Source organism: Podarcis liolepis (assembly GCF_965112155.1).
Source record: "Podarcis liolepis genome assembly, chromosome: 3".
Lineage (NCBI taxonomy): Eukaryota > Metazoa > Chordata > Lepidosauria > Squamata > Lacertidae > Podarcis > Podarcis liolepis.
Window position 1 is genome coordinate 112,013,751 of NC_139557.1, and position 23,657 is coordinate 112,037,407.

The 23,657-nt window shown below is 44.8% G+C and overlaps 1 protein-coding gene and 1 long non-coding RNA gene across 3 annotated transcripts; one reads left to right on the forward strand and one right to left on the reverse strand.

Annotated features, from left to right (window-relative positions):
* The first annotated feature begins 439 nt into the window (after window positions 1-439).
* On the forward strand, window positions 440-23,136 carry ERLEC1 (endoplasmic reticulum lectin 1). 2 transcript variants are annotated; one of them, XR_014523563.1, is made up of 14 exons: window positions 440-618; window positions 4,458-4,562; window positions 7,869-7,949; window positions 9,065-9,142; window positions 9,300-9,363; window positions 10,090-10,130; window positions 10,588-10,811; window positions 11,892-12,042; window positions 12,731-12,892; window positions 13,543-13,602; window positions 17,120-18,369; window positions 18,486-18,940; window positions 20,792-20,867; window positions 22,845-23,136. XR_014523563.1 is itself a non-coding variant. In XM_083494587.1 (14 exons), exons 1-14 carry the CDS (start codon window positions 445-447, stop codon window positions 22,914-22,916), a joined length of 1,491 nt encoding a protein of 496 aa, XP_083350713.1. In that variant the 5' UTR covers window positions 440-444; the 3' UTR covers window positions 22,917-23,136. The 2 variants fall into 2 exon arrangements, 1 of the variants encoding a protein (XP_083350713.1); XM_083494587.1 differs by having other exon boundaries at window positions 17,120-17,244; window positions 18,863-18,940.
* Window positions 21,120-22,378, reverse strand: LOC310703019. Its single transcript, XR_014523898.1, has 2 exons — window positions 22,038-22,378; window positions 21,120-22,005 (listed from the first exon to the last, which is right to left on the reverse strand). It is a non-coding gene; the product is annotated as an uncharacterized lncRNA (long non-coding RNA).
* Window positions 23,137-23,657: the final 521 nt, after the last annotated feature.

The window sequence follows — 23,657 nt, forward strand, 5'->3', positions numbered from 1 at the left end:
GAGGTTCCGTGTTGTTTTTAAAAAATTATTTACAGTGCATGCGGGTAACCTGCGGCTAAACTACAAATCCCAGCAGTCCCAGCAAACATGACGGGCGACAAACGGATACGAGGTGCCAGTAGTTTTCCTCACATCTGCGCTTAACAGTCTTGACTGGGAACCAGCTGCTGCGACTGGTGGGCGCCTCTACATTTTTTACAATCGGATTAAAACCGACGCGGCGGGCACCTGCGGGCCTCTGCGCGCCATAGAGAGGCGCGGACAGAGCGGCCCGCGAGACGGCCGTTTGTCCGTGCGTTGGGTTTGAAAGGGCGAGGAAGTGACGCAGACTTTCACCCAGCCAACCACCCTTCCTTCCGGAAGTAGACGTGGCCGGCTTCCCTGGGCGTCCGATGTTTGGTGCCTGTGGGGGCGCCTGTCGCCCGCGCCGGGCTCCGCCACACGATGGAGCGGCGAGGGAAGCGGCGGTGTCGGGGGCCGGCGGCGGCGCTGCTGCTGCTGGGGGCGGTAACCATGCTGGGGGCGAAGGCGGCGGCCGGGGCCGGAGGAAGGTCGCTCCCTCAGTTCAGCGACGACGTCCCTTTCCGAGTGAACTGGCCGGGCGTCGAATTCACCCTGGTAGGTGACCGGCCTGAGGGGAGGGAAGGAGGGCCAGGCGGCGATGAGGACGGGGGAGCGGGGAAGAGGCCGGGTCCAGGTGTCCAGGCCGGAGGGAGCTGCCTCACAGCACCGTGGAGCGGGAAGGGTGCCCTTGGGGTCATCTAGTCCAGCCCCCTGCAATGCAGGAATATCAGCTAAAGCACCCATGATCTCTGCTTTAAAACCTCCAAGAAAGGAGAGTCCACCACCGCCCGAGGCTGGCCCTTCCGCTGCCGAAGAGCTTCTACCCGGCCGGGGTAATGCAATTTCCACTGCACTTTGCTTGTATTTAGCCGAGAAACAGCTGCTATATTAATAATAATAATAATAATTTTTATTTATACCCCGCCCTCCAAGGCCGGGCTCAGGGCGGCTAACAAGCAATAATAAAAACAAGTTGAATGAATGCAACTTAAAAACAAGATTAAAATGCAACATTAAGACATTGAAACATTAAAATATGACATTTCAACATTACTCAGATGTGAGGGTGCAGGGTTTGGTTGGTTTCTGTTTTAATATAAAAATAGGCCAAAGAAAACTTCAGAGAACTTTATAAGTGTTTGCACTCTAATGTAAAAAATGGTGCCATAACGTAAAATGACTCTTTAGGAATAGGTGATCTCTTGATTTCAACAGCTCTTCTCCAAGAGTATCCAGAACCCCTACTGTGAGGCAGAGGAATGAAAAGAGCTTCCTCATTTAAAGTCTCCTTTCTTGGAGGCAGGGAAAGAAAAAACAAAAACGAGTTTGCTGCCTCTTCTACGTGAAGGCCCTTAAGGTATTTGAAGACGGCAATGCAGGGTTTTGTCTTTTCTTTTTACTCGTTACCCTGAGATCCAGCAATGGTGGGGCAAAAGACACATCCTCAGAATGAAATAACCTTGAGCTTACAGCCCTTCCACACACACACACAAAAAAAATCAATTTTTGGTCACCCTCAAGGTTGTCTTTCTTTCTTCCTTGGCAGTAGTATAACTTATGGGAAGAGAGTACTTCTCGTAACTATCATTGCGAGTAATGATTGCTGCGGGTTACGCAGAGATCAATCATTAGGCTGTATTCTATCTTCTGCACACCCATCTTTAAAGAAAGCAATTGTGGTGGGGTTGATTTTGAGGGGACATCACAAATTAATGAGCAGGCTTTAGTGTTCTCCAGGCACAGAAGGAATCCAGGAGAACTCAAAAACTTGCTCCCTAATTAGTGATGTTTCAGTTGACCCTTATAAATAACTTTGCTGTGGCTTTTTGAATCCGTTGTTTCCCTTGATGGACCCATATGGACACCAATGATTTTTATGGCAGATGGTAAGTCTGTCAACAGCTGTTACATGTGATAACCAAGATGGAGCCTTCCAGAAGATGGTGAGGGACAGGCAGGATCGAGGGTGCTGTCATCTTCCTGTCCTGTTTGTGAGCTCCCTAGATACAAGTGATTGGCCACTGTTTGGAACATGGTGCTGATTCTCATGAACCTTTGATGTGATCCTGCAGGATGCTCTTATGGAGAGACTGCTGTCATTGAGAGCAGACCGAGAATGCTTGTCCTTCAGCATCTGCTATACCGGACTATTTTAGCCCTGAATTGGATGGCTCCATGTGGTTATTTGGGTTGGGAGGAGATAGACTGTGGTCTACTGGTGGAGCCACTGGCCAATCTCTAGTGAACACGCAGCTGTGTTTCTTCCAAGGATTGCTCAACTACATGTACCCCTCAGGGCATTTCTTTTGCTATTAAGCAAGAATGCATGCCTAAGACTGCTTAATGCAGATCAGATATGCTGTAATTGTCGTGACAGGTTGAGTATATATTTACTTTTAGTTTTGATCACTTAAAATATATGAGTAGACCACAGAGGTTCCTATTAAGAAGTACAGTGGTGCCCCGCAAGACGAATGCCTCGCAAGATGGAAAACTCGCTAGACGAAAGAGTTTTCCGTTTTGGAGGTGCTTCGCAAAACGAATCTCCTATGGGCTTGCTTCGCAAGACGACAATGTCTTGCGAGTTCCTGCTGGTTTTTTTCCCGCCCCCCCCCTTTTTCTAAGCCGCTAAGCCGCTTATCAGCTGATCCACGTCAATGGGCTTGCTTTGCAAGACGAAAAAACCGCTAGACGAAGAGAATCACAGAACGGATTCTTTTCATCTTGCGAGGCACCACTGTAAAAGTTGACTGCCCAATATTTTGTTCTTGTAAATCATTTTGAGTTCACCTTTCTGGAGAAAAGTGACTAATAATGTCTTCTCATCCCTTACCAATAAGTACTGGTAACTACATGCTCAGACAGTTTAAATTTTGGCCATTTTTGAGTTACAGGTAGCCCTTTCTGCAAAGGAATATTGGAGGAATTTTGAGGGGTGAATTTTTAAAAAGAGGCCTTGACTGTGGCAAGAATGGGCATCGCTTAAGTGCAGGGCAGAGGAAGAAGATAACACCATCAGTATTGTATTGATTGTGTAGAAGCTATGAACAGCTGAAAGAGGGGAAAGAACTTAATGTAATGGAAAATTAGCAGTGTTGTTGATGTGCTAAAGGGGGAATTTACAAGATGGCGTACAGCAATTAAATCATTACTGTTTGTAAGGAGGGAAATGATCAAAATTGCATGGAGCTTAACAGCATTCTACATAACCATAATGGCAGGCCGTACTGGACCAACGGCCTGATTTGTTATAAAGCAGCTTCCATGTCCCTTCCATGTTCTTATGCCCTGCAGTCATGACAGCCTATAACATATGAAGACTGTTGAATTGAGTGAAGCAGGTTAAGTTATTATTCAAGCAGGTTTACTACACAAATAACTCTGCCCTTGTGAACATTGTGGGTGGAACTTCTAGGACAGCTCTCTGATAAGAAAAAGCTGCACCTTGTGTCTTCTAGTAACGAAGAGGGATAACTTTCTAGAAGTCCCTCAACATTACATTGCTCAAAAGACTGCTTGGTAAGCTGGTGGCAGTGACGTTACACAAGTTCAAAGACTCTTGAACCATATCTCAGTGCTTTGTAAAGGTGACTTGAGCAAGCTAATTCTACGAGTAACCCAGAAAGTGCTAAGGTTGAATTTTAAATGATGCGTATATTTATCTATGTTTGATGTCTGGGCTAATAGACATTTTAATATGTTTGCAGTGGCCTGTGGCCACAAGCAATAAACACAGATGGTATTGAAATACTATTTTAGTAACTACCGTATTTTTCGCACCATAGGACGCACCGGACAATAGGATGCACTTTGTTTTAGAGGGGGGAGAACAAGAAAAAAATTCTCCCCCTTCAGTGAAGCGGCAGGAGGCGCTGCACAGAGAGGGGGAGAACTTTCCCCCTCTTGTTTTCCCGCTCTAAAACAAGGTGCCGTTTTAGGTGCGTTCAGGCGGCTACCTTGGAAGCCTGGAGAGCGAGAGGGGTCGGTGTGCACTGACCCCTCTCGCTCTCCAGGCTTCAGGTTCCTTTCGACCTGCTCTTTGGGCTGGCGGGGGGAAGCCCATCACCAGCCCCAAAGAGCAGGTCAGGGAGCAGCGGAAAGGCGCAGCGGAGAGGCTCCTGCCATAGCCGCGCGTCACCTCTCCCGGCTGGAGAGGTGACACGGGGCTGTAGAGGTTCCTGCCATAGCCGCGCGTTACCTCTCCATCCGGGAGAGGGTCGCGGGGCTATGGCGTCTTCGCTCCATAGGACGCACACACATTTCCCCTTCATCTTTGAAGGGGAAAAAGTGCGTCCTATAGAGCGAAAAATACGGTAGTCAGCAGACCCATTTAAGACTACATTTTAATATTTGCTTACATTTGAGGCATTTCCACTTTTTTCTTTCTTTTTAAGCCCACTGCTGGGGTTTTGTATAAAGAAGATCATTACATCATTATGACAACTTCAGAAAAAGAAAAATACAAGTGTATTCTTCCGATGTTAGCCAGCGGAAATGAGGTAAGTTCTGTTTCTTCTCTCTCTCTCTTTTAAAGCAGGAGTTTCTACAGCAACTAACAGAATATTCCTGTGCATATCTACTCAGAAGAAAGCCCTATACGCCCAGATAAAAATGTGTGGGATTACAGCCTAAATTTATGTATAAAACATACCATCACCTTTCTATAAAATATTTAGGATGTGTTAAATACATTAAAAACACAACCAAAAAACCTTCAGTGTGTGTGTTTGTCGAGAGAGAGAGAGAGAGAGAGCGCAATTAGCTGTGACATAACAGGCAAATGAATTTTTGCCTGACTTTGAATGGAAACTTCATTTTTAATGCCCCTTGGAACACCTTGAACAATAGGATCTCTAACATATCCTTTTGGAGTCATGGTCAGAGCAAGGAGACATTGGACAGTTCAGTTGGTGTTGATGCATAGATACGTTGAATTTGAGTATAAGCTTGAGCAGATTCCTCCTTCAAAAGCAGTTAAGTCTGTGGGAGCCCAGACCAATAGCTTTGGAACAGTCAGTCCAGATAGAACTGCTTTTCTTTTTAAGGAGGCTCCCAGTGGGTTAGTCTGAATTATTTTTCATTGATTTCCTTATTGTTCTTGTGCCTTGCCTTCTTCTTCCTTGAAGTTCAGGATAAGTAAAAGCTAACCTTAAAACCATACAAATTGCAAAGACTCATAATACAGTTAAAATTGCAGCCAGTTAATAGCCACTTTATAGCAGTAGCAGCAAACAGACTCTCAGCAGCAGTGCGGCAGTTAACCATTAAATGCCTGGCAAAATAAGACTGTTTTAAGGTGGTGCCTAAGTGCCACTACTGTAATCTTAGTCAGCAGGGAGTTCCCTAAAGGGAAGCCCTGCCTCACCTCACCACCCCACAGGTCTCTCTCAGCATCACAAGCAGTTAATCCCCCGGAAGAACCTATCACGTAGCTTGGGGGCTCCTTCAAGTGCTTGGGTTCCTAGGTCATTTAGGACATTATACACCAGTGCAAATACCTTGAATTGGTCTAGTGGCTTAGAAATCCCATGATTGGAGCAATATGTGCCATCCTCATTGCTCCAGGTGGCAGCCTGGCAGCAGCATTCTGCAATACCAGCTACCTCTGGACCATATTTGAGGGCAATTCCATGCAGAGCATGTTGCAATAGTCCAAACAAGAGGTTATTCAAGTGGATCACACCAAGCTAGCCCAGCCAATGGGTGGCCAGAGGTGGGCATAAGCAATCCTACACCACAGATTACCCGGGTCTGCAACAATAGCTTTAGGTTGAGGACTACTTTTAATTACAGTGATACCTCAGGTTACAAACTTAATTCGTTCCGGAGGTCCGTTCTTAACCGAAACTGTTCTTAACCGGAGGCGTGCTTTCACTAATGGGGCCTCCCACTGCCGCCGCACCACCAGTGCGCGATTTCAGTTCTCATCCTGGGGCAAAGTTCTCAACCCGAGGTCCAACTTCTGGGTTAGCGGAGTTTGTAACCAGAAGCGTTTGTAACTGTATACTGTACTTGTATATTTTAAATAGATTGTATATATGTATGTAGTTTTATTCCTATCAATGTTAATGGGTTTTTATTCGTTTTTTAAAAGGTTTTTAGCAATTCTTGTTTTTATCTGTAAGACACCCTGAGTCTAATTAAGAGGGAAAGGCGGAGTACAGTGGTGCCTCGCAAGACGAAAATAATCCGTTCTGCGAGTCTCTTCGTCTAGCGGTTTTTTCGTCTTGTGAAGCAACCCTATTAGCGGATTAGCGCTATTAGCGGATTAGCGGCTATTAAAGGCTTAGCGGCTAAAAGGCTATTAGCGGCTTAGAAAGGGGGGGAGCGAAAAAAAATCGAAAAAAATTGGGAACATCGTCTTGCGAAGCAGCTCAAAAACAGAAAACCCTTTCATCTAGCAGGTTTTCCGTCTTGCGAGGCATTCGTCTTGCGGGGCACCACTGTATATATGCATAGAATATTATTATTATTATTATTATTATTATTATTATTATTATTATTATTCCCAAGCTGCTATTACTCATAATTTGATTACCTGAATTATTGGGAGTATTAAATTGATGTTTATATGTTAGTTGCTGTCTTGTATTTGCCTAGCTGTGGGTGGGGGGGGTGAGTTGTGGTTTTGTAAATTGCTTGGAGCAGATGTTCACTTAGGCAGGATACAGATTTAATTATGCATACACGTGCATTGGAATTCATATAAAGATACATGTTTATCTAGAATATACTTAATGGTATTATTTTATCTTATGGCCTTAAGCACAAAAAGATAGTCTTAGATGTGTTACTACTCTGCAAGCCACTATAAAACAGTGTCGTTCCAGAAATTCTGGCACATAAACAATAAGTTAATGAATTTGAACATCTTTTTCTGTGTACACACACACACACACACACACACAATTATATATGTGCGAGAGAGCAGAGAGGACACATTCACATCAACAATAAATCAGAATCGAAAGAGCTACTGTATTTTTCCGTGTATAACATACCCCATGTATAAAACGCCCCCTATAAGAGGGGATTCCAAATTAAGAAAATGAGGGAAGATTGCTGAGCTTTTTTGGGGGGGGTTAGCCTAGAGTTGCTGAGCTTTGGGGGGGGGGGAGTTGACGTAGATCTCTTACCCGTCTGACCTTCGCTGCCACTCACACTCGTTGCAAAAGCCACCTGTTGCCTGTCCACTCAGCAGCAGACGCCGCCAAACACCCGCCCAATTGCCGCAGCAACAGACAATCAACACCAGCCATTGCAGCAGCCACCAATAACACGCCCAATAGCTGCTGACAATCTCTGGCTTGCGGCAGCAACCAATCCCACATCCCCCCCATGCACTAACCGTTTATAAGACAACCCCCAATTTTTAACATAATTTTTTAATTTAAAAAAACCTCGTCTTATACATGGAAAAGTACAGTACTTAGATTTATGCAAGTGGCTTGTAGTAGCTTACTAGAATATGTTGCAGCAGAAATTCCCCTTGATTCCAAAAGCAGTTTTATGTAGTGATGAGAAGCATAAATTCCTCTTGGGTCCATAGAACTACTTCTATATTTCTGTGGATCTTGGCCTGTGTGGTTTCTTTTCCAGACCTTAAAGAAAACCAAATGGGACATTTAAGTATATGGTGTTGACAACAAGTAATTACTGCCTAGAAACCATAAATATAAAAACTATTTGGGGATTATAGCCTTTGTGTTCTGGGTCGTATATGTCAGTTTTTTGCAAAAATAAATGAATGTACCTAGCTCTGTGTCCCTCCATGTAATAGTGACATCCAGCTGTTCTCTTTTTAGGAGGAAGAAAAGGACTACAAAGGGCCCAGCCCCGCAGAATTGTTGGAGCCTCTCTTTAAACAAAGCAGCTGCTCTTACAGGGTATGTCCACTTTGAATTTGAGGCAAAAGGCTCCAGATCCTGACATCACTCTATACGCTATAGAGTGGATAAGCTCGGTAGAAGCTCATGTTTTATTTCCAGTAAACCCACCAGCACCACACAGACACATTGCTGTTTCTTTCTGGTGCCAAATTTTCCTGCAAGTCAGTGGGCATTATGGATACCCAACCATGTACACAATTGTGACTTTAAAATGGAAATTATTGTTTTTGAATAATTCCAACTGATGCCTGTTAACCGAATGAATACAGGGTGGAAAATGTGGTGGGCAGCGTGTCTGCCTGTGCCCTTTGGGACTGAAAGAGCACAGTTCCATTAGGCCACCTCGTTTAATTCAGGGCACTGATAGATTATGGCGATGTTAAGCAGCCATGGGGCGCTGTATCCCACCAACCCGAGCTCAAGAACCAAGGGCTAACCTGGAGTGAATTCCATAAATGCCTGAGAAGTTTGCCTCTCAAATAGAGTCTCCGATTACATCTTGCAGCTACTTTTTCCTTTCTCTTTTCATTTGCTTGCTGTGGAAATGCAACACATTTCAACATGTCCTGAGTCCTTGAAGGGAGGTCAGGCTGCAAATCTAAATATTCTTACCCATCCATTTTGTTGACGTGTTCCCTTATCGCAAGAACAGCCTTGAGTACCGTTAATAACCAAGGATTCTCTAAAGGACTTCCTGCATGGTCTGAAGTAGCAAGGCCACTGCTCATAATGCAACTTAATGGAGCCCAAAGTTTATATAGGAAGGGCTGGAGTTGGTTTCAGCTCTCTGCTTGATCCACAGGTTGCAGTGGGAACATTAAAGACATTGCACTGAAGCTCGTTCCGTGGTTGTTGACTTTGACAACTACTGTTGGGTGACATTTCCCTTACATAAAGACTTCCTTCGTTACATTAAAACAATGGTGACATCACCTTTTATATATATTAAGACTCCAAAAATGTGGGGAAAACCTAAATGCTTTTGCTGTGAAGCTATAATAAATAATCACCTTTCATGATTGTCATTTCACTTGGGCTGCTGCTTTGTTTTTTAAAAAATAGATTTGCCTGTGCTGTGTGTGCCAGTTAATGCCAAATATATATCTCTTTAGATTGAATCCTATTGGACTTATGAAGTTTGTCATGGCAAACATATTCGTCAGTATCATGAAGAGAAGGAAACTGGGCAGGTATGTCTCATTAAAACTTTGGTCCTCAAGGGTAAAATAAAGCTTGAAACTGACGTTTTTATTGTTTTGTTATCATGACGATTGAAGCATTGGAGGAGAAACGGTTGTTGTAAAACAAAAAAGTGAAGATGTATGTCTTTTCTCTCTTTTTGTGTAGAAAATAAATATTCAAGAATACTTTCTTGGGAACATGCTACACAAGAGCCCGATACTTGATCCAGGTTTGTTATTTTGCTTTTAAATGTCAGTGGTCAGGAAGAAGATAGCATCCATTCACTCAACTCACTAGGGAAAGCACTGTGTAATTTATGCCACTGCTCACCAAGAATCAGCACCATCCCAACATTCAGTGTGAAGTTTGAGAAGAGCCTAAGCACACATAACGCATGCAATGCTCAGCTCTCACTTTTGGGGATTTAAGACTACACAGATTTGACCTATGTGTGCTTTCTATCCCCCTCCCCCCATTATAGAGCATGGTCAATCATCTTGTCCAAGCCATTCATGTGAGTCAAGTTCATAGGCAGTTTAGGTGCAATTGGGTGCAGTTCCGCTTGCCGCTGGGTTTATAGGGATTGAGCAAGAAACTCTTCTGTTATATCTGCACAGGTCATGGCACTTCAAACACTGGGCTATTTTCCTACCATCTGAAACTGAAAATAACCCCAACATAGAGAAACCAGGCCCTCCTTTAAATCTTGCCTGAAAATGTCCCCCTTCTTCATTCATGCTGTTCAGTATTCACAGGCTGGCATGTAGCTTATATTTGAATGGCAGTGTCGGATCTGTCAGTCAATACTGGATTCTTAAGTCAGATTTATATCCAGAGAGTCTGTTGAGATACAGAATCTTTGTTTCAGCAGATTTGCTTCCTGGCTCTGTATTGGTTTGTATATAGCAAACTGTGACTAAAGTGTGATGCTTGTCCCGCTTGCAATGTATTCCAGAGCAAGAAGAGAAGGAAAATGAGAAAGACAGCGCAAAAGAGGCAAGTAGGAAAAGGTTGCCTTTGCTCTCCTGCTCCATGATCAGTTTAATTCATATCTGCATCTAGATCAGCCTTCAGCAAGCTAACGTCATTCAGATGTTTGGGTCTGAAGCTCCTCATCAGCCCCAGAAAAGGCTGATCTAGATTGTTGAAACTCCCTCTCTCTTTTTGAAGTTGATGTGTTCTTCCTTTTCTTGCAGATAATATTGTTTGATTCAAGTCTGTTTTTATTAAGGGAAAGCGACTGTTTTTGTTAGTCCTGATGCTATACACTGCATTGCCAAATTAGTTTGTCTTTTGTTTCCCCCCCCCCCCAAGATAGTTTCTACCACGGCTGCAGAGCAGAAAATCCACCAAATGCAAAGTAGACATGCTAAAGAAGAATTCGCATTTAAGCAAACTGAGTAGCCGCCCAAAGTAATACTTTCATTTTCCTTATTTTATTTTGCTAATATAGATTCCTATGAAAAATATAGAAGGGCAGATGACCCCATATTATCCCATTGGGATGGGAAATGGCACGCCTTGTACCCTGAGGCAAAACCTGCCCAGATCAAGTTCAGTCATGTATGTCTGCCATCCTGAAGCCAAGCATGAAATCCTTTCAGTGGCTGAAGTTACTACATGCGAATACGAAGTGGTCATTTTGACCCCTCTCTTATGCAGTCATCCTAAATACAGGTAAGGAATTCAGGCCAGGTCAGGCCTTCTAGTAGCCACCTGGAACAATATTTCCTGAAGAGTTCCCTCTCATTCACTCTCCTCACAGAACTTTCATCTGTTAACGTAAGGGAGGTTCCAGGCTGAGCGTCACACAAATTTGTACATCTTGCTAAATCATGCAGAGGCTGGAACAAACCTTGGACTCATGCACTCCCTTCTCCTCCTCCTGTGCAGCTGGGGCGAGTCCTTCAGCTGCAGTTTTATTCATTTACACTGAATCTCTGCTTGCGTTTTGTGTACAAGACAGGGATTTTGACTTATAGCCAACTCCGATTAATGCAATCAGCCAGCTTCAGAAGCCTCTGTTGGAAGTTGGCTTGTTCTTAAAATGACCACTGTCTGTTATTTACACAAAATAAGAGAAATCAGAAGTAAATACGGCTAAGGCAGAGGTTAGCATATGGGTCCAAGACTCCCTTCGCTCATCCTTTCTTGTAATATTAAACTAAACTATGTTCTAGTGTGACATTAAGTGAGTTATTATACCTGAGACAGGCTGGCTACCAGAAGCGGCATTTCTGTATCAGATTATCTCTTCCCCTGTAAAAATGTTGGATAACCCATCAGCATTGCAATATATTCACCTGCTGTGCTTCTTTGCCTCAGTTCCACATCCTTGGTGCAAGTACAGAAAAATACACAGGGTGTTGACATTATGACCCAAGAGGTCCTACCTATAATGAGAGAGAGGAAAAAAACTTGACATGGGGTTCTGTTTACAGTGGCAACCCTATGTTTGGTGTAATGTGTAATTCTGTCCCCAGAAACCTGGTGTAGATATGAGCTTTCTAATATTAGTGTGAACCAGGAAGTAAAAATGATCTTTTAGATTTATTTATTTTTTGGAAAAACCTGTGGTGGGACCTTGCAGGCACAGAGCCTTTTAGCATAATGGCATCACAATGGTGGATCAGTTAAGTTTCTTTTTTAAAACAGTTTTGATTTTTTTAGTATATGCTATATTGGGGCCACAAAACCTTTCGTGCAGGGGCTGCGCGTGAACCGCCCCATGATAAAAGTTCGCTGTTGTTTGCACAGGTTCAGAGCGTCCCCCGTGAATGACATATTTTGCCAGTCGCTGCCAGGAGCCCCACTTAAGCCCCATAACTTGCAAAAACTGGAGCAGCTGGAGCAGGAGCACCAACAGCAGCAAGAAATGATGAAGCCGCCTTATAGAAGAGGCAAGGAGGTAGGAGCCCAGAGACATATTGCTGATGACAGAAGTGTGGAAAATCCTGCTATTAATCGACCCTTTCTGGATGGCAAGGCTTGACTTCTGCTGGGGAATTCTGCTACACAAAATTCATGCTGGGATTTCAGTGGCCTGAAAGTGGTGGCCTGCGCGCGCGCTCTCTCTCTCTCTCTCTCTCTCTCTCTCTCTCTCCCCCCCCCCCCGCCAAACAGGTTGCCCAGTTCTGCTCTGACTATCTTAACCTCATTCAGGAACCAGTAGTGTCTTTCATGCTGCAGCTATTAAATCAGTCTATTAAAGCTAGAAGAATTGTGTGATCACCAGCTACTGCAACAATTTAAGGCTGCTGTGCTATTCTCACATACATTTGAGATTGGTTTAGAAGTCTCACAAGCCGCACGTCTCACATGGTTGTGGCTTTTTGGCCATACTGTGTTACCTTCCCTCCCCCCTTACCTGTGTGATATGTGTGAAGTGTGTGAATCTGCCAACTGAGGGTCAGTGAGCATGCAGTATTCAGCCTGCATTTGACCATGTGTGCACATTAGTGCACGTCACAATACATCCATTAATCCTTGACATAGAATGTGACTCTTTCTTTGCGTTCTGTAGCAGACTAAGAGGGCTATCCTCTCTAAAATCAAATGCCCAGTACCATCTAAATCTGCACATATTTTAATTTCAGGAAGAAGTGAATTCAGCAAAGGAAGAGAAGTTTTCCTCCTTCCACAAGCCAGTTGCCGTCGGAACGCCACATCTGTTAACGGTTGGAACAACACACATTTCCAAACTGACCGACGATCAGCTCATAAAAGAGTTCCTTAGCGGGTCTTACTGCTTTCATGGGGTGAGGAATCAATTCTATGCAATGGGCTCGACTTCACACGTGTGTTTTGCCTTCTCCCTCCCATTATTTCACTGAGAGCCAGTGTGGTGTAGTGGTTAAGAGCGGTAGATTCGTAATCTGGGGAACCGGGTTCACTTCCCCGCTCCTCCACATGCAGCTGCTGGGTGACCTTGGGCTAGTCACACTTCTCTGAAGTCTCTCAGCCCCACTCACCTGACAGAGTGTTTGTTGTGGGGGAGGAAGGGAAAGGAGAATGTTAGCCGCTTTGAGACTCCTTAAAGGGAGTGAAAGGCAGGATATCAAATCCAAACTCCTCCTCCTCTTCTTCTTCTTCTTCTTCTTCTTCTTCTTGATTCCACCCAGAACCCCAGTCATGTTAACTTTTGTATTTTGTCTTCCTACAAATGTTAAGCAAAGCAGAGCAGTAAAGAGTGTGGGTCTCAGCTTGGACCTTGGAAGTGTACCTGCTCCCCACCCCAGTCTCAAAACTCCTAACAGTGCTCTCGTGTCATATCTAGCCTTTGTACGGAGATCTGTGGGTTAGAAACATACATTGAGTTGTGTTCACTTTTTAAAAAAACCTGATGGGTGTCGTGCTTGCTGGAAGCAGCTTGGATTGCTTGAGTTTTATTGCCTTCTCTTCTTCCTAGGGTGTTGGCTGGTGGAGGTATGAATTCTGCTATGGCAAGTATGTGCATCAGTATCACAAGGTACGTAGAAACAGCTGTTGGAAGGTTCTGCCGCTAGGTGGCCACATACAGCTTTTTCAAATCAAATTTGCTGCTGCACAGGAAAGTTCTTGAAAGCAGGGCTGCAGAGTTAGTAAAATTCATTGGTGCCTTTGCTACTGCTGCTGTGTTTTATTAGAGCACTGTGCAAGGGGTTTGGGGAACTTGCAGCCCACCAGGACATTTTGGGCAGACCCATGCCCACCTGCCTTGCACCTGAGGGCAAGGGAAAGCAGGGCTGGGCTAAAAAGGGTTGCCTGCCAAGCCTCACCGCACAGTCTTTTCCCAAGTGCTCAACCGCTAGCTGGATGTGTTTGGCATTTGGGAAGCGCTGAGTGCATGCATTGCAAGTAGATAAACTTTATTCGCATTAGCCAACGGCCACAGCAACATAAAACAAGCAATATATACAATTAAAAAGACAACGATGGGTAAAAAGGACAATCAAATGACCAAGATTATTGTTCAGATAGTGGCCCTTAATCTCATTGCACCTTTGATAAGCCTAGCAACCTTGGCTGTTGTCTGATCATTTTGATCTGAATGCATTGCAACTAGGGCTGGGCAATATCTGGTTTTCTACATCGCGATATATCACCGACTAAACATCGCAATACAGTCATACCTCCACTTACGTATCCCTCTGCTTATGTAAACTTTGGGATACGTAAGCGGCAAACCCAGAAGTTCTCTACTGTGTGCAGAAGCGGTCCCTCCAGTTGCGGAAACCTCAGGATCTGACTGGAGCTCCGAAACTGATCCCGTCCGCAACCGGGGGTACCACTGTATACTGATATTTTGCAATGTCTGAAATACGTATGGAGCTATGTAGAGACATTGGCTGGATTCACGGTTTTTCCCACATTGTGATTTTTGCGTTCACACACACACACATCATGATTCGCAATATATTGCCAGGTCAAAATTATGAAACCGATATCACGATACGGACTTTGAACCAGTTTTGGATGATATATCGCCCAGCCCTAGTTGCAAGGTGCTTTGCGCAGTGCTTCCAACCAGCTGGTGGTCAGCGCTTAGAAAGCATTGTGCAAGGGACTTTGAAAGGTCTCTGTCACATGACAGTGTTGTGACTTCAGGTGATTGACAGGTGGTCGTCCCACCCACCTGCCAACATTTGAAGTGGGGGAGACATAAAGATATTGCCCACTGGGCTGGAAAGTTTCCCCATTCCTTTTTAAAATCAATTTTTCTTAATAGTTTTCAACATAAAATAAAAATCACACTAATCTAGAAAAGAAAAAAAAGAAGAATAAAGAAAGGAAGGAAATGAAGAGAAGAACAAAAGGAAATTGCAGAGTCCACTCTGAAAATTTAATCTTAACCTTTATTCCACATGCAGAAGCGTGAACCCTCCTAGCTCTCACCTGGGAGCTTCCCCCTCTTCCCCCAGTCTCCCTCCCTAGGAGATCCTCCTCTCTGTCCTTCCTCTCACCCATCTTCCTCTTCCTCTTCAATCCATCACTTTCCTGCATGTTTCTTCCTTAGTCCAAGAAATACAGTGGATGCTCGGGTTGTGAACGTGATCCGTGTGGGAGGCACGTTTACAACCTGCAGCGCCACGTGTACACACGTGCGGGTCACGATTCAGCGCCTCTGCACATGTCAAAAGCGCAATTTAGTGCTTCTGCGCATATGCGAGCGCCGAAACCTGGAAGGAACCTGTTCCGGTACTTCCGGCTTCGGCGTAGTGCACAACCCGAAAACGCACAACCTGAAGTGTCTGTAACCCGAGGTATGAGTGTAATGAAAGTTTCCCCATTCCTGTGCTAAACAAACACATGAACAAGGGAAGCTGCCCTGTGCCACTGAACCTCTGGCACATCTAGCTCAGTGTTGTGCACTGACTGGGAGTGGTTCTCGAAGGCTGCACACAAGAGCCTTTCCCTCCCCTATTGGGAGATGATGGAGATCGAACCTGGGGCCTCCTGCGTGTAAAGCATGTGCTTTACCACTGAGACGCAGCTCCAGATCGCCCTCCTTGCTTCATAGTGCCATCCCCACGTTCAGTGATTTAGGGGCAGAAAATGTTTCACGATATGCTTGTGATCATTTCCTGACAGCCCAAAAACCCCAAATGGTCAGAATGGTCAAATAGCTTCTTCTGCTTTTTGCATGTAATGCACACATAGGACGTCTGCCTATAATGGCACTCGGGTTGCAAAACATCCTTCTCTAGCTCTGACCCTGTAATGGTCTCATGCTATGCAGAAGGAAGTTGTGTTCAGGAAAGTTTTTAATGTGTGACATTTTAATGTATTTCTAATCATTGTTGGAAGCCGCCCAGAGTGGCTGGGGAAATTATTATTATTATTATTATTATTTTATTATTTATTATTATTATTATTATTATTATTATTATTATTATTATTATTATTACTATTACTATTATTATTATTACTATTATTATTATTATTATTATTATTATTATTATTATTTGCAAGCAGCTCTGGAGAAGGGCTGTAGCTCAGTAGTAGATCACATACTGTGCAAGCAGAAGGTCCCCAACGTCTCCAACTCTAGCGTGAAAAGACTTCCATCTGGAGCCTTGAAGTGCGTAGGGCAGCTTTCTGTGGATGGGAACTGGAAAAGTGCCCTCGCAAAGCTTCCAGTCATTTTAATGGGATTTGACAGGAGAAGATTCTGCTGGGCGTTCTCTTATTTATTTGTGGCTATCTGACTGTGAAAGGGACGGGGTGGCGCTGTGGGTTAAACCGCAGAGCCTAGGGCTTGCCGATCAGAAGGTCGGCGGTTTGAATCCCCGCGACGGGGTGAGCTCCCGTTGCTCGGTCCCAGCTCCTGCCAACCTAGCAGTTTGGAAGCACGTCTAAGTGCAAGTAGATAAGTAGGTACCTCTCCAGTGGAAAGGTAAACGGTGTTTCTGTGTGCTGCTCTGGTTCGCCAGAAGCGGCTTAGTCATGCTGGCCACATGACCCGGAAGCTGTACAATGGCTCCCTCGGCCAATAAAGCAAGATGAGCACCGCAACCCCAGAGTCGGCCACGACTAGACCTAATGGTCAGGGGTCCCTTTACCTTTTATCTGACTGTGAATTTAAGTTCCCTTCTATACAGAAAACCATCAGCAATTGTGCCTATGGACAAGCCTCCGTTAGGTGAATTTCATCTCTAAAAGTTATGTTTTTATTCACTGTCTTCTCAAAAATTGCAAAATCACATCTTTTTTTAAAAAAAGTTTTTTGCAGTATTTTTCAGGCTATTTCAGTGGAGTTTCTTTCCTGACAGCATGAATATTGCTTCTTGAAGGATTTATGAGTTTGAGTGAACCGAGTTCACTTCTTATAATACAGCCACTTGCCATTATACAGATTCAGCACATATCAAACAAATCTTACCCATTTGAGTCTCGGAAATCATGACAAAGAATAAATCATTTAAAATAGGCGATCGTGCAAGAAGAAAAGGCGTCTGTGTAGCATTTTCATCTCAGTAACAAGGAGAATTGTTGTCCTCTTTCAGGATAAAGATAATGCCAAGACGACCATAGTTGTGGGCACGTGGAACAAGGAGGAACACCTTCAGTGGGCGCAAAAAAACGTGGCCAGAGCATATCACCTCAAAGACGACGGTCTGCAAACAGTGAAGTATGCCTGAGTTGGTTTTTGGATGAAACCTCAGAGATGGGGCTTGCAGCTTGTCCTTAAAATCAGTTATATAGCAGAATTGTTTTCCAAGTCACCAATGCTCACTGTCTCCAGCCTTAGTCTTGAAATTAAAATCTCTGCATCTTGAATCCATCCCATGCTTTTTAAAAGTCCAGACTTCCCCTCACTGGGCCAACAGGCTTAAAAAGGTGTGAGGAGAGAACACATCTACTTTATAGGAAGCTCTGCCACGATGCCATTTTTTTACAGAGCACTCCACCCGTTCCTAAAGCTGGCAGAGGGCCTTCTTGGTAGTGGTGCCTACCCTGTGGAACACCCTCCCATCAGATGTCAAGGAAATAAACAACTACCTGACTTTTAGAAGACATCTGAAGGCAGCCCTGTTTAGAGAAGTTTTTAATGTTTGATGTTTTACCGCTTTTTAAATTATTATTAATATTCTTTTGGGAGCCGCGCAGAGTGGCTGGGAAACGCAGCTAGATGGGCAGGGTATAAATAATAAATTTTTATTATTATTATTTTATTTTTATTATTATGCTTGGGAGGATGTGATTTAATCCTGCATTGGCTGTTCACCCTGTTCCCAGTAGGGAACAAGACTGTACAGCCAAGGCAGAATTTATTCTCTGCTCATCCTCTGATGAGTGAGGATTAAAGCCCTGTGCAAAAGCTCTTTTTGAAGCAGCTGGTGCTTCTCCTTTAAGCCAGCAAGCCAGTGGCAGCAGCAGGGGGTAGAGGGGCGAGTCTTCTCCATCCCCCTGCTACCACTGCCTACACACTTAAAGGAGAAGTACAAGATGTTTCAAACAGCATCTGCCCCCCCCCCACACACACACACACAAAAGACGCCGCAGCAACAGGAAGGTGATTCTGCTTGGTTTGGATGCCATCACAAGCTCTCTGTGGGGAGTTCTTGCACACATCCAAACCCAATGCTAGAGATTGCCCACCATGGCAATCCTGTTTGGTCCAGGTGTGTGAGAGGGCTCTCTGTAGGAATTTAGCAGACAGCAAAGCTAACAGGAAGGCTCCCCCCCCCCTTTGAAAGCAAGGCGGGGGGAACTGCCCTTTAGCAATGTCTTGCTGCCTGCTATTTGGTTTGAAGTCCCAGCTCTGGAACTTCAAAGCACCCAGCCCCCTGCCATTTGTGACATCAGTTGGTTGAATGGCGCGTGCCCCCCCCCCTGTCAAATTTGGCCTGCAAAGCAAATCCCAAAAAGAACCTGGCCCATGGAACCAGAAATGTTCCGCACTCCTGTACTCGGGAGACAGAGATTCTGATCCCTTTGTGAACATTTGGCTGGTCATTATTTCCCATCCAGATCCACCTTACAGTTTGTTGTAAGGGTAAAACGGGGGGGGGGGGGCATTTACTGATTTTGAGTTCCTTTGTTATTTCCAAGCTCAGAAGAAAAATGCCTTCAAGTGTTGGACATTGTGCAAGCGTCAAATTCCAGAAGGGAGCACACAAAATTAAGCCCTTTTCGTGATTTTTGCTTGGGCGCGTTGTAATACTTGCATAGGTACCAAGTAGTGAGTTGACTTGCGCTCTAAACGTTTTAACTGACCAAGCTCTAATTTTGGGACTTTCCGGCAGAATGGTGTCTCACTACTACGGAAACGGAGATCTTTGTGACTTGACTGACAAACCTCGACAGGTGACAGTGAAATTGAAGTGAGTTGGCCCCCTTAAAAATGATCCTGTTCCAGGCTGACTTGATTTATATGCTTTGCCCTAATGGAAAGCTCTAAAAATGTATCCAGCTGTACTTTTAAGGAACTGCATGACTGTATCTTTACTAACTGGGCACAATCCTGAGATCTTCTTTAAGTATGCCCAAAGGTTTGCCTGTGCTCTGCAAGGGATTTTAATTATTTCCCCGCTTCAGATAACTCTCCGCGCTCAGAAGCGCTTTTGCTAGAGAATGCCATGTCTGCTACTCAGAGTGATAAAAATCTCAGCCATCTTCACTAGATAGTGAACCCTAACTTAGCAGTCTAGTGTCTGCTGATGCAAGTGCCCATCCCTGCCTTGTGTTTTCCTGGAGAAACAAGCTTCTGTGTGTTTCTCTATGCCTGCTCTGCTGGCTTCATGGAATCCCCAACCCATCAACTTTTACGTATCTGCCTATCACTGCTTAAACCAGGGGTCGGCAAACTAAGGTCCACGGGCCGGATCAGGTCCAATTGCTTTCAGGATCCAGCCCGCATACTGACTGTCCGTGGATCGGCATGGGGATTCTCTTCATTCGAGCTGTGCCATTTTTTTTCATGCGCCATTCCATTCCACACACACACCGCAGTGGCGGCTCCTCCCTCCCTCCTCCTGGCTTCTACCTACCCTGCCTAGAGGAGGGAGGGGGCTGGCTGAGCACCATTTTAAGCAGCCCCTCTCCAGAGCCAGCCCTTTCACACTGCTCATCTTCCCTCCGCCACCGCCCTGTGGGTCAGAGAGAAGAAGAAGAAGAAGAGTTTGGATTTGATATCCCGCCTTTCACTCCCTTTAAGGAGTCTCAAAGCGGCTAACATTCTCCTTTCCCTTCCTCCCCCACAACAAACACTCTGTGAGGTGAGTGGCGCTGAGAGACTTCAAAGAAGTATGACTGGCCCAAGGTCACCCAGCATCTGCATGTGGAGGAGCGGAGACTCAAACCCGGTTCCCCAGATTACGAGACTCTTAACCACTACACCACACTGGCTCTCAGAGCAGAGTGGACAAGATCTCTCTGCCTACCTACGAGAAGCTCTGAAGAAATGAACCTATGCTGCCAATTCTCGTAGTAGACCAGTATAAAGTAAGCAGCACACCCTGTCTAACTCTTGTGCGTAACATCACTGACACTCGTTTGATCAAACCTATCCTCCTTGATATCTAACCCTTGAGCGTAACATCGTCGACACTCTGTTTGATCCAACTTACCTTTGTTGATATCTACAAGAGCCTGGCTAAAGGAACCTTTAAAGACTGAATCTTCCTTTTGGACACAGTTTTAATGAGTTTCTGTTTGTGGCTTCTGTAGTAGATCTTGTACATAGCTCTCTCAATTTTTGGATTATTAATATAAGATTTAGAACATAGAATGTTTTTTTAGTGTGCCGCTTATGTGCTGCTTACTTTATACTGGTCTACCCACGAGAAGCAGCAGTGGTGGTGGCGGTGGCCATGGTGGCAGCCCCTGGGAGGTAAGTGCTGGGGGTGGGGAGGAGGACTACTTGCCCCCCTTGCCTCTTCTCCCCCCCCCCCCCATGCTGCCTCTCCAGCCCGCCACAAGGTCTGAGAGACAGTGGACCGGCCCACGGCTAAACTTTTTTGCCAACCCCTGGCTTAAACTGATACGTTCATATACCAACACCAGGAAATGTCACACAGGAGTGTGACATCGTGGCGGTATTTCACCCAAGCCTTGCACTGCCTTTAGGGTTTCTTCACAGACCTGACACATCCTTGGCACTGGGCATTAGTCTGTTAAGCAGCCATTGTTCTTTAGGTGCCGGTCATCCACTAACATCTATTTCTATCTTTAAGGTGCAAAGAATCAGATTCTCCTCACGCAGTCACTGTCTACATGCTGGAGCCTCACTCCTGTCAGTACGTCCTCGGGGTATGTATTTCTGACCTTGCCGCTAGCCTCGCTGACCTCTAGGAAGGCACTTTTTCCTCTGCAGAAAAGGGCATTTCACTTACAGAAAACATGGAAGCTTTGAAACAGAGCTTTCAGTTTCCCATCCGTCTGTGAGACGAGCATTTTATTTTCTGAAAAAGCTTCCTTCAGGACCCAGTGGCGAGTCTTTCTAAAGTGCATATTGGGGCAGCGTACTGATCCTACCTCTGAGACAGACCCTCAGTTCTGGACTCGCTGTTTTCCAAGAGCTTTTATTTATAGGCCTAATTGGAAGATAATGGCTCCAGATTGATCTAAGAGAGCTCATTAAAGCCATTTTCTGTGCCCTTTTTCAAGGGCGCCGTTCGAATGCCGGAGTGGTCTTTAAAGGCACTTTGCATTTCAAAATCAGCAGAGAGGCTCGCTAAGATGCTGCTGTTTTCGATTCAGATTCTCTTCACCTCATGCGATGCTAAGCACAGTAGCCTTCACAGTAGCCTTCGTGCTTGAGAAAGGGTTCAAGAGTCGAGGTTATTCTGATGATAGAAATAATGAGAAATCTGTTGGCAGGAGTAATGTTTTTGTCAGGAACGTTCTGATTAGACCACACGCTGGGAGAGTTGAAAGGCAGGCTTAGGTTTTGAGGTGCAAATGTCCTCTCTGTCTTTTCGGTTGGGCAAAAGTTACTTTCGGAGACAAGATGGTTTTGGTTTTTTTAAATGCTAAGACCATTGGGCACAACCCAACCAAAATTTAAAGACTTGGAAGGCCTTACTTATTTAAATGGGAGAGAGGTGTGTGCACATCTAGTGGGGTGTTTCAGATGAAATAAGGTTCTTCATTATATTTATTTACACCCCGCCTTTCCCCCTGACGGGACTCAATGATTTTTGTTCCGCTCTCCCCACCCCCTTTCTCCAAAACGTTAGTGGACTCTTTGAAACAGTGGCAATGGGGAGGCACAAGGGGCTCCTGAGAGAAGAGGGAATGAGCCAAAATTGCCTCTCCCCTCCACTTTCTGCTCGTGGAAGCCACCTCTGGATCTGACAGTGGAGAGAGATGCACAACAAAATGGAAGTTTTGGTTGGGCCGTACCTATTAATGTGTTGTTGGTTTTTTTTACGAAAGGCTTGGAAGTCTGGATTCCTTTGGACATCTAAAAATCCAAACCCCTCCCAACTCTGGTATAGGAAAGGGAAATAATTTTGTGCTGGGTTGGCATTGTGAGATAAATGCTCAGTAATAATGACAAACATGCAAAGGGCTTTGGATAAGTCTGCTTGCCTCGTTGCTGCCCAAAGGCCTGCCACAGCAGAGAGTGTATACAGAGCACGTTAGCAAATCTAATTCCAAACATTGCAAGGACCCTGGGTGGAGCTCAAGGAGAATGCCGTGCCTTTTGAGGTCCTGCTAAATTAGTGTGAAACCCATATCCTGCCAGAGCTGTGGACAGGCTTTATTTCATTTTCTGGTGCTGGACTTGCCTTTTTCCTGCAGGAAAGGATGGCAGCTGTTTGAAATAAAATAGCATGCGTGTCTCTGCTCCAAGGAACTTAAAAGTGCTCAGAACCATAAGCTGCAAGAGACTGTAGAACTTCTTCTTTCTTTTTTAGGCATTTGTTCATTCCAAATTCTAAAAGCTAAGACACATCTTACATTAAAATAGTGCCCATAAATTGTCTGCTTGCAATCATTATTCCCTGCACTTGAAGGATACTGGCTGTTAATAAAGCAAATGTCTGGCCATTATCCTGCACATCATCATTCCAAAATGTAACCCTCCTCATTTTTTGATAAACTGAGTACCTGCCATTATTTCTTCTTCGCCTTCTGTCAATATTGGGTCAGTTTTCCAACATATGCCACGACTCAAGCACTTTGTAATCCGTTGTGTCATAGAAGGTAGGTCTGATGTTGTTTTCTTCCTCCTGTTTGATGCTTATCATCATTGTTTTGTGTGTATATTTCTCCCTTCAGGTGGAATCGCCAGTTATCTGTAAAATTTTGGATACAGCAGATGAAAACGGAATGCTTTCAGTGCCTAGCTAATAATAGCACGTGGGATTCATTAAAAGTTCGGGGCCTGGAAAGCCGACGAAGGAGCACTCCACTGGGGCTCTCTACTCTGAACCAACGGCAAGGAGAAGGACCGGCAAGACCTCACCAGCAAAGAGCTACTATCATGAACCACTTTGTGAATATTATATGTATATAAGAGGCTATTGATAAACTTTTAAAAATTAAAAAAAGAATACCTTATCTTGAAGAACTTTTTCAGTTGCCCTGTAATGTGGAGCAGAGTCTGGTTTCCCCCCCCCCCCCAAGTTGTTGCAGTGTCTGTTCAAGTGGAGAAATTGTCACTATCAAGGAAAGAGTAGTTCCCCAATTCCCTGGAAGGGGGATGAGAATGAAGCTGGGAACATCTACCCTTAATCTTCCAGGAAACGCAAGTAAACTGCTGTTTCTAACACGAGTAAGCCGCGGTTTCTGCTCAAACGGCTACCAAATGCAACTCCTGGCTGCTGCAGAAGATTTTCCCAGCGGCCTCTATCAAATCATGTAGCCTACTGTGACATTCCTTCACTTGTCAGAGGAACGCAAGCTCTGCACCTCTCCGCCTGCCATCGGACAAGGTGGGGGAGCTGTTGGCGTAGGAAGGCAGTGGGGGCGGTTGTTTTTTTGTCCTATTAAAACACGGACTCAACCTCACACACATCAGAACACCTGTTGCAGCATCTCTGCTTGTTTCAGGAAATGCCCAGCTTCAGAAAAAGGGCTCCTTCAGGGCTG